We start from the raw sequence: 10,698 nt of genomic DNA, 5'->3' as shown, positions 1-10,698 counted from the left end.
GCAAATGTGTGATGGTCCTGGTGAGGGACATAGGTTTAATTAAAAGCCCCCCTAAAATCAGCCCTGCCTATACGATTGTTAATCAATCAAAATTTAACATCCCTAATCCTTATCTGAAGCCACAGTGCGAATCACTCACTTGAATATCTGGATAATCCTCTTCACTAACCCTCTTGTGGCAGGATGCTAAGGAGGTCATGTGACATGTTTGACAGCATTTCTCTTGGCAAACAGCTGGCATGTGAACTGAATCCCACAGCAGTCTGTTAAGGGACCTGGCCAACAATAGTCTCATTATTCCTCCACCTGAATTCATATGGAATATTTCCAGACACCAGAATGGGAATCTGCTGCAACCAAAAGTGTCTGCACAGTAAAGATCCTAGCTTGCTCTCTGGATTCATTGGCATGGAGATAACCCATCTGTTTCCCATGGCGACATCCATTTGTAATAAGCTGAAAATCATGGGGGATAAAATACACCCGGGGAGAACATGGGTAGGAGGAGAGCACATTGCGTCTGTGTAACCGGGCTGCTGCTGTGTTTTAGGCCTGGACCAAGCTCGCAGCTGCCAGCATGGCTAACACTGGAGCTTCCACCATTGTGATGCCGGGCCTGGGCCGCCCTCTGCAGCTGGGGATGCTGTACGACTGCCGCAGTGACACCCTCATTCCAGGTACGGTAAGAGCTGCACCCAGCATAACTTGTATTGATTGTTCACAGGTGTCTTGCCAACCGGACTGCTCTGCAGGGCCTTTGCTCCTTCAGGACAGCGTCACTGTGCTTCAGTGGTCACAGACGAGAGTTCCAGGCTCAGGACCCTCTGCTGAGAGAATGGGGTGTCTGCCCTAATTGGTGGCTAGTCTGCATTAGAAAAACTCAGCTAGCAACAGAAGCAAACTTCTGTCTTGCCACACGGATTCACAAGAAGTCAGCCTAAGGCATTCCAGTCCTTATCTCACCACTTAGACACTAGACCTTAGGAGGAGTGGTTGCTAAAACCCAGCTTCATCAGACACAGAGTTCTTCTGATGCCAAGAGTCCAGCCAGATAGAAGGTCAATATATAACACAGATCTTACCTGATAATCATTCTGCTCCCAATCCTTTAGTAAATAAAATATAAAATACCCATTAATAAAAGAACAGAAGAGTTAAAACGGTTAATAGACGGTGTAAATACAACAATCATCTGCTCTTATATCAGGTTTGTAACAGTGTCAGACAGACTGCTGGCTGGTAAAGTCCAAAAGATTGGAAGGTCCTTAGTCTGTAGACCAATATGCTCCTTTTTGTGGTAAATCCACATTCCCAAGAACCAGAGCTGGAGAGGGGCAAAACAGAGTCATTTCAGGGGTCGTCTACTTGGCCATGGTTCAAAACACAGCGTCCAACCTCTGTTTGTGAAAACTCACTGACACAAGATGGAGCCCAGGGTCACAGGAGCATATTACATGTCCTTACATGGCTTGCTGACTCACAGTGGGTAGCCATTGGTGCCTTGCAGGCAGAGGCATCAGCAGAAAGAAATAACTGGGTGGAATGGCCCACTGTGATAGTTATGTGTCTTTAAAGGGGCATAAACAAGTACGTTGTCTGGCACCGATGTAGATTTTATCTGGTGATTATTGCTCAGGAATACAGTACATATGTACAGAGTCAATTGGTATCACTGCAGATACAAAAATTACACATGCCGATAAACAGGATAAGCAGACTCAGCAAATCATAGCTTTTCTATTGACACCTTACCTGACATGCTTGGTACATGACTGGGTGCAACTGTGGCAACATCAGTGACATACGTGGTCATTTTACAATGTGGCATCAGCTGTGACAGAGGAAGGTGAATGGTTAGATCTAACATGGAGATGTTGGGAAGAATTAATGAAATCTTTAAAGAGGGCTGTCATGGGGTAGGCACACCCATCCTCCTCCAGAGATGGGCCATGTGTTTTCAGGCCCCGCAGGTGAGGCTTGACGCAACATGGCTCTCTATTCTGGATCTTCACCCAGTCTCGACTACCCACATAACCTGGCTGGGCAGCCAGACTGAAAAACAAAATCCTGATCATACAAGGCCATGTGGCCTACATCCAGAGTTAGTAACAACACCCTCCTCTCGCAAGGTCTACACAACGCAGATATTTCGGGATACCGGAGATGTCCCCAAACAGCTACCCCATGTCTCAAGAAGCCGCCCGTCATTTTGAAATATTTTTAGAAATAGCGGCTGCACTATCTTAGCATCCCTGTAGCCCTTGTTCCACGACGGTTAAAGGATGTCTTGAAATAGCATGTTATTCTGAAATTTGGCACTGCATACACGCCCCAATTTCGAAATAACCTATTTCAAAATAGAATCGAAATAAGATATATAATTTGCATAGAGCAAATTGCGTGTCTTATTTCAAGTTTAGAGTGCTGTGTAGACGTACCACCAAAGCAGTGTGGCTCAGAGGTCTGAGTCAGTAACAATGCCCTCCTCTTGCAAGATGGGTGCCCTAGTGACCAGTGTAATGGCCAGACTTCGTAACACAGGGTGCAGGTTCACCACTTGAAAAGCAGAGGTGGTTGGGTAGGAAGATCCAGCATCACCCTCTCCACTGTGTCCCAACCCAAGATCCAGTTGGTGCCAGGAATGCCGAAACAGACTTGGTGGGATCCCCCTGAGACATACCAAGCTGCTCCAGGCCTCCATTCCCCTCCAAATGTCCATCAGTTACTTTCTACCTGACTTTTTAACTCAGTGCTCTATGTCTCCCCTCTCAGTGGTGTCCCAGACTGGCGTGTTCACATTGGCCTCCCTCTGACTGGCATTGGCATGCTGGTGTACTGGTAGTTCCTGCTGCAGCCTTCCCTCCCTCTCAGCAGTCAGCCCAGGCTTCAGGATTCTTCAAACACTTCCAGGGCTACCCACATGTTTAACTCCTCTGTATGACATTCCACATTTTCCAGGGGAGTGGGCAATGGTGAACTTTCAACTTCTGGCCAGGAATGCTAGCAATATGGTAGCCAATCACAGGTTTAGATTGGACATTAGGAAAAAGTTCCTAACTGTCAAGGTGGTCAAACACTGGAATAAATTGCCCAGGGAGGTCGTGGAATCCCCATCTCTGGAGATATTTAAGATCAGGTTAGATAAATCAGGGATGGTCTAGACAGTATTTGGTCCTGCCATTAGGGCAGGGGACTGGACTCGATGACCTCTTGAGGTCCCTTCCAATCTTGGTATTCTATGATTTCTTGTCCCTGGCTTGACAAAGAAGATGTGAGGGAAGTCTGCTGCCAGGCATTGCAGGTGTCCTTCCTCTTCAGGATCAAGCTCCTGGCTGATTGCCACTGGCCTGGACTCCAAAGGTTCATCCACCAGCAGCCCCAGTTCCGGCTCTGGTGGGCCTGGGCCAATCATCAGGGCCTCCCATTCCTTCCAGGCCTGAAAGCTCTCATGGGTTAATGCACTTACCTCAGTCTCTCTGGAGTCATTCCTGCCATCATATTGAACTCAGATTTCCTGGTCCTCACAGGTTTCCCATAGGAGGTTCAAGGTCCTTCAGGCCTGTCTCCCTTAGGAAACCTGAATGGGGTAAACCAGTGGCAAAAGGTATGACTGGCAACAACTTATCCCAGTGCCAAGGGTCATCCTCCACGAACTTCCTTCAGATCAGCTTGAGCTCTCCAGTGAACTGAGCTTGAGCACTCCAGTGAATTGCTCTGCTAACCCATCTGTCTTAGCGTGGGAGGTGGAAGTTTATAGGTTTATTATTCAGCAAGTGGCATAACTGCACCATGAGCCTCAAGATTCTCAAGGTTACATTGGTTCCCGGGTCTGTACTGCAATGGCAATGGTGGGGGCCGTGGCGACACACTAGGGGACAGCCTCTGGGTACCAGGTTGCAAAGTCCAAGATATACTGGTGGCCAATGCTACTTTCCTCGGGTGGTGCCATCAGGCCCAGGCTAACCCATTCAAAGGGCCACAGGTACGGGCACCAGCAGGGCTCTTGTGATCCCCTTTGAGTTGGCTCTCGGTGTTTGTGTCAAGAGGCACGGTAGACACACACCTCTTGGTGCATCCTGTTAGAGGAGAACAGGTTACCTAGAGGTGGATGAGGTTAAAGGGCTACATTATTGCAGATACTTGTTCCACATGAGACACCCCTCCCCCAAAACCCTGGAGCCTGAGGCCGTGTCCAGACTCAGGGGTTCTTTCGAAAAAAGTAGCCTTTTTTCGAAAGAACTTCCCCTGCGTCCAGACTCAAGCCGCGTTCTTTCGAAAGGGGAATAAGAACAACCCAGGAAATTATAGACCGGTCAGTTTAACATCTGTCCCAGGGAAGATAATGGAGCAGGTAATTAAGGAAATCGTATGCAAACACTTGGAAAGTAATAAAGTGATAGGGAATAGCCAGCATGGGTTTGTGAAGAACAAGTCATGTCAAACTAATCTGATAGCTTTCTTTGATAAGATAACGAGCCTTGTGGATAAGGGAGAAGCGGTGGATGTCATATACCTAGACTTTAGTAAGGCATTTGATACGGTCTCGCATGATATTCTTATTGATAAACTAGGCAAATATAACTTAGATAGGGCCACGATAAGGTGGGTGCATAATTGGCTGGATAACCGTAGTCAGAGAGTTGTTGTTAACGGTTCTAAATCCTGCTGGAAAGGGATAACAAGTGGAGTTCCTCAAGGGTCTGTTTTGGGACCTGTACTGTTCAATATCTTCATCAATGATGTAGATATTGTGATAGAGAGTACTCTTATTAAGTTTGCAGATGATACCAAACTGGGTGGGGTTGCAACTTCTTTGGAGGATAGGGACATAATTCAAAATGACCTTAGCAAGTTAGAGAAATGGTCAGAGGTAAACAGGATGAGGTTTAATAAAGAGAAATGCAAAGTGCTCCACTTAGGAAGGAACAATCAGTTCCATACATACAAGATGGGAAGCGACTGTCTAGGAAGGAGCATGGCGGAAAGGGATCTAGGGGTCATAGTGGACCACAAGTTGAATATGAGTCAACAGTGTGATGCTGTTGCAAAAAAAGCAAATATGATTCTAGGTTGTATCAACAGGTGTGTTGTAAGCAAAACTCGTGAAGTCATTCTGCCGCTCTACTCTGCACTAGTTAGGCCTCAGCTGGAGTACTGTGTCCAGTTCTGGGCGCCACATTTCAAGAAAGATGTAGAGAAATTGGAAAGGGTACAGAGAAGAGTGACAAGAATGATTAAAGGTCTAGAGAACATGACCTATGAAGCCAGGCTTCATGAACTGGGCTTGTTTAGTTTGGAAAAAAGAAGATTAAGGGGGGACATGGTAGCGGTTTTCAAATATCTAAAAGGGTGTCACAAGGAGGAAGGCGAAAATTTGTTCCTCTTGGTTTCTGAGGACAGGACAAGGAGTAATGGGCTTAAAGTGCAGCAGGGGAGGTTTAGATTGGACATTAGGAAAAAATTCCTAACTGTCAGGGTGGTCAAATATTGGAATAAATTGCCAAGGGAGGTGGTGGAATCTCCCTCTCTGGAGATATTTAAGAACAGGTTAGATAGACATCTGTCAGGGATGGTGTAGACGGAGCTTGATCCTGCCTTGAGGGCGGGGGGCTGGACTCGATGACCTCTCGAGGTCCCTTCCAGTCCTATTATTCTATGATTCTATGATTCTATGAAAGTAAATCGAAAGAACGCGGCTTTTCTTTCGACGGCGGTAAACCTCATTTCACGAGGAAGAACGCCTTTTTCGAGGGAGATCCGTCGAAAGAACGTGAGTCTGGACGGGGGGAGCCCTTTCTTTCGAAAGAATTGGCCTCCAGGAAGAAGCCCTGGTGGACAATCTGGGGTATGGGTTGCACGTCTGTGGTTCCTGGCTGCAGCCATTCCTTAAAGGGACAGGCACCCTCACAGCCACTTGTTGCAGACAAGGAGCCAGAGCACACGGCGACCTTGCTGCAGCATGTCCCAGCCCCAAGACCGTCCTGGCCCTTCCACCGAGCCTTCTGAGGACCCAGCCAAGGGCTCCAAGCGCCGGGCACCATCCTGGTCCGGCGCAGAGATCAAGAGCCTGCTGGAGCTGTGGGGAGAGGAGAAGGCCTTACAGGCCCTCAAAAGCCGGCGGCGAAATGCCGAAATTTATGGCCGCATGGCTGAAGCCCTGGCCCAGAAGGGCCACTACCCCCACACCCAGGACCAGGTGCGCTCCAAGGTAAAGGAGCTGCGGCAGGGCTACGCCAAAGCCAGGGAGGAGAGCTCCCATTCTGGGGCAGCCCCCCACTACTGCCCCTACTACCCAGAGCTGGACCAGATCCTGGGTGGCAGTGCAGAAGCACGCACACCACGGCGGTTCGTGCAGTCTGGACTGGCAGACCCCGTGGTGGACGCTCCAGAGCAGGAGCTACAGCACTCTGGAGACGGGGACAGGGTCCCAGAGGAGGAGGAGGACAGCGAGGAGACGGCGACCCTCACCACCATGGAGCCAGTCACCCAGAACTCTGAGGCCTCCCAGGCGTCATCTGGCACAGGAGAGGAAGCAGCAGGTGAGTACAGTGAGATTGTGTCACACCCGGGGGGGGGGGAGGTAGGTGGGTGCACAGTGGGTGATGCACAAGGGAAACCTGTCATGCTCAGGCTGATGCCCAGGTCACAAACACACACACACAGTGTGACCTTCAGAATGTCTGCTTCCCCTGTCTCAAGGGAGAGGGCATGCCCTTTTGGACAGCTGTTGCACACATGACTGATTGTGATAGAAATGTAGCCGTGTTACTCTGATCTGAGGAAGTGGGTCTGGCCCAGGAAAGCTCATCCCCTAATAAAACCATCCTGTTCGTATTTTCAGTGCTACAGAGTCCAGTTTATAGGACTGATTGTGTCTTCTTCTTTTCATCCACAGCCGGACCAGCCGTGGAAGAGGGCCGCAGCACCCCAGCCCCACCTCCATCTCCATCTCAGAGACATGGGAGCCGCAGACACAGGCGTGTCTACGCGGACATCCTCAGACAGCACGTCGAGGCTGTGCAGGAGCAGAACGCCATCCTGCGACAGAGGGCGGAGGCAGAGGAGCGCTGGCGTGATCGGCTCATGAACGAGCTGGTCCTGCAGCGCACGCTCCTGTACAGCACCCTGAGGGAGGTCAGCGGCTTGCCTGCTTCTGTGCCTGGTCCTGCTCCTCCAGCACCCCATGACCCCACCCCACCAAACCCCCCTTCCACAACAGCATCCCTTTCCCCCCTTGGACCTCCCTCTCCCCCAACCCCCACAGTTCCCCAGCCCCTCTCTCCCCCTGGCCCTCCTCTCCCCCAGGCTTCCACGTCCCAAGAGCACCCCAGCAGCCAGCCAACCGACAGGTGCATCACCCGATCCCGTAGTCGGGGAGCACCCCAAACACGAGGCCCAGGCAGGAAAGGGAAATCTGCCAAGCCCCGTTCAACCTGATCCCCTTCCCCCCTCCAGGTTTCCAGTCCCCTTCCCCCCTCCAGGTTTCCAGTCCCCTTCCCCCCTCCAGGTTTCAATCACCCCCATCACCCGAGTTATAAAGCACAAACAAAGGGTTAAACGAACTGTTTCTTTATTGTATATAGTTTGGCAACAACAAAAATGAAAAAAAGTTTTGTTATGTTTGCAACATTTATAATTTTGTACATATTACCTAACAAGTAAAGAGAACATTTTATTTTGAAACACACCCTGGTGTAAGTGATGTGTCCAAACTGGGTCAGGAGATGGGTTGTGGAAGGAAGCTTCTATTGGGCCAGGGCCCAGTCCCCAGGCAGAAGCCCCTCAGTGCACTCAGTGGCCTCCACTGGAGAATTGCTCCCGGAGGGCCTCCCGGATGCCAACTGCAGACCGGTGAGCCTGGCGGATGGCAGCTGTCCGGGGCTGGGCAAAGAGCCTCTACTGGGCATCAGCAGCTCTCCCCCACCCTGGTAGGAAGGCATCCCCTTTCCTCTCCACGAGGTTATGGAGGACGCAACACGCGGCCACCACCTCGGGGATGTTGGTCTCCCCCATGTCGAGGCGTGTGAGCAAGCACCGGAATCTGCTCTTTAAACGGCCAAACGCACATTCGACCTGGTTGCGAGCCCGGTTAAGGCGAGCATTAAACTGCTCCTTGCTCGCATCCAGCTGGCCGGTGTAGGGCTTCATCAGCCACGGCATCAGGGGATAGGCGGCATCAGCCACTATGCACACCGGCATGTGCACATCCCCAACCGCAAACTCGCGATGGGGGAAAAATGTTCCTGCCTGAAGCCTCCGGTAGAGGTACGAGTTCCTGAAGATCCGGGCATCGTGCTGTCCAGATCCGGTAGACAGATGAGCCTGTTGAGCAGCTCCGAATTGATGGCCCTCACCACCTGCAGAACGAGACAGACAACAAAGTGTTAGAAGGGGTGCCTTATGTCTTAGGAGGAGAACCCACCGCCCACCTTCCCTCTCAAACAAACAGCCCGGGAATCCCCTCCTCAGAACCCCCCCCTCCACAATTCAGGGTGAGTGGAGGAGCTCCCTCCCACTCCCACTCCACTTGGCCCTTCCTGACAGTCTCCCTTGCCCCCACCCCAAACTGTGACTGTCCCCAGACAATGACTTACCTCCATCAAGACGGCCCAGACAGTAGATCTCCCCACGCCAAATTGGTGTCCCACGGAGCGGTAGCTGTCGGGGGTTGCCAGCTTCCAGAGGGCAATGGCGACCCTCTTTTCCAGGGGGATGGCGGGCCGCAGGTGGGTGTCTTGCCGTTGCAGAGCAGGGGCGAGCCAGGTACACAGCTCCTGGAAAGTGGTCTTTCTCATGCGGAAGTTCCCTAGCCAGTCTTGGTCATCCCAGATCTCCATCACGAGCCGGTCCCACCAGTCAGAGCTGGTGTCAAACCTCCAAACACGCCTGTCCACGAAAAAGTTCGGAGGCAAGGGCAGTGCGGCTGCCTGACGGAGGAAGCCCTCGTCCCTCTGGTCTGGGAGCAGCTCGGGAAGGAGCCTCGTGACTGTGTCATGGAGATGCAGCAACAGCTGCAGTATGGTGGTGTGGGGCCATCGCCTGCCCAGGGGCAGCTCTGGCTCCATGCCAAAAATAAGGGTCTGCAAGCAGGAAAACCTCAAAAGAAAAAAGCTGCTGGGGTGTCCCAGGAAGCTGAGCACTCCAAACCAGCACTGCAATGCCTTGCAAAATTCCTCAAGGGACAGCAAAGGCAGCTGCAGGAGCAGAGCAACGGGTGTTCAGGAGTGTCCCTCTCACCACGCGTCTCTGCAAAGGGCAGGCAGGCAGCACCCGGAAGGAAATGCTGCCCCCATGCCCTGGCAGAAGCAGTTCCGGGTGGCTTTGAATTTTGAAAGAGCGTCCAGCAGTCTGGACGCTCTTTTTCGAAATAGCGGATCGATCTTTCGATCCGCGCATTGTAGTCTAGACGCGCTCTTTCGAAAGAGCCTCTTTCGAAAGATGCTTTCGAAAGAGGCTCTTTCGAACGAAGCCTGCAGTCTAGACATAGCCTGAGTGAGCAACAAATTAACTGCAGGCTCACCTTTTTATCTTAGCCATCTTAGCATGCAAATATGTAACAATTACATCACTTTTTAAATCCTAATTCAGTAATGTGAACAGCCATCTAATGCCTAGTCAGAACTATGTGATATAGATAATTATGCCCACCGCTGATTACTCTTTACAGATCTATAATTGATGTAGGCAGTTCTCACATCACAAAACTCCTTAAATTAGTGATTTACAAGGAGGAAAGGAGATGTGACCTAGGATGTGTACATGAGTCCACACAGTGTGCAGCGGAAGTCAAATAGCAAATAGAATGTCAGGAATCATTTAAAAAAGGGATAAAGAGTAAGGAGGAGAATATCTTTTTGCCCTTCTCTAAATCCCTGGTATAGAATCATAGACTCATAGAATTCTGGGATTGGAAGGGACCTCGAGAGATCATTGAGCCCAGTCCCCTGCCCTGATGGCAGGACTCAGCACTATCTAGGACCATCCCTAATAGACATTTATCTAACCCACTCTTAAATATCTCCAGAGATGGGGATTCCACAACCTCCCTGGGCAATTTATTCCAGTGTTTGACCACCCTGACAGGTAGGAACTTTTTCCTAATGTCCAACCTAAACTTCCCTTGCTGCAGTTTAAGCCCATTGCTTCTTGTTCTATCCTCAGAGGCCAGGAAGAACAAGTTTTCTCCTTTTTCTTGTGACATTCTTTTAGATACCTGAAAACTGCTATCATGTCCCCTCTCAGTCTTCTCTTTTCCAAACAAAAGAAGCCTAATTCTTTCAGTCTTCCTTCACAGCTCATGTTCTCTAGACCTTTAATCATTCTTGTTTCTCTTCTCTGGACCTTCTCCAATTTCTCAAAATGCGGTGCCCACAACACTCTATTTGGGTCTAATCAGCACAGAGTAGAGAGGAAGAATAACTTCTTGTGTCTTAATCAGAACATAACTGTTAATGCATCCTAGAATCATGTTTGCTTTTTTTTGCAACAGCATCACACTGTTGAAGAGCCCAGATCTGGCCCAAGATCCCACAATGGCCCTCTTAAGGATTGAGCTCACAAGCTTGGGTTTACCAAGCCAATGCTGAAACCACTGAGCTCTTCCTGCTCCATAGAGAGACTTTCTTAGACAGTCACTTCCCATTCTGTGTGTGTGACTATAACCCCTAGATCCCTTTCTGCCGTACTCCTTCCTAGACA

The 10,698-nt window shown here is 50.2% G+C and overlaps 1 protein-coding gene across 1 annotated transcript in view; it reads left to right on the top strand.

The window, feature by feature from the left end:
- Positions 1-577: 577 nt before the first annotated feature.
- Positions 578-10,698, top strand: part of LOC149525490 (stonustoxin subunit alpha-like) — a 166,118-nt gene continuing 155,997 nt past the window's right edge. Inside the window, 1 exon segment of the mRNA XM_089775955.1 lies at positions 578-677. Coding sequence (XP_089632081.1) covers positions 578-677 — 100 coding nt within the window.

Source organism: Pelodiscus sinensis, chromosome 2 (assembly GCF_052426305.1).
Source record: "Pelodiscus sinensis isolate ZL-2025 chromosome 2, ASM5242630v1, whole genome shotgun sequence".
Taxonomy (NCBI): Eukaryota; Metazoa; Chordata; order Testudines; family Trionychidae; genus Pelodiscus; species Pelodiscus sinensis.
This window is presented reverse-complemented; position numbering and strand designations above follow the sequence as displayed.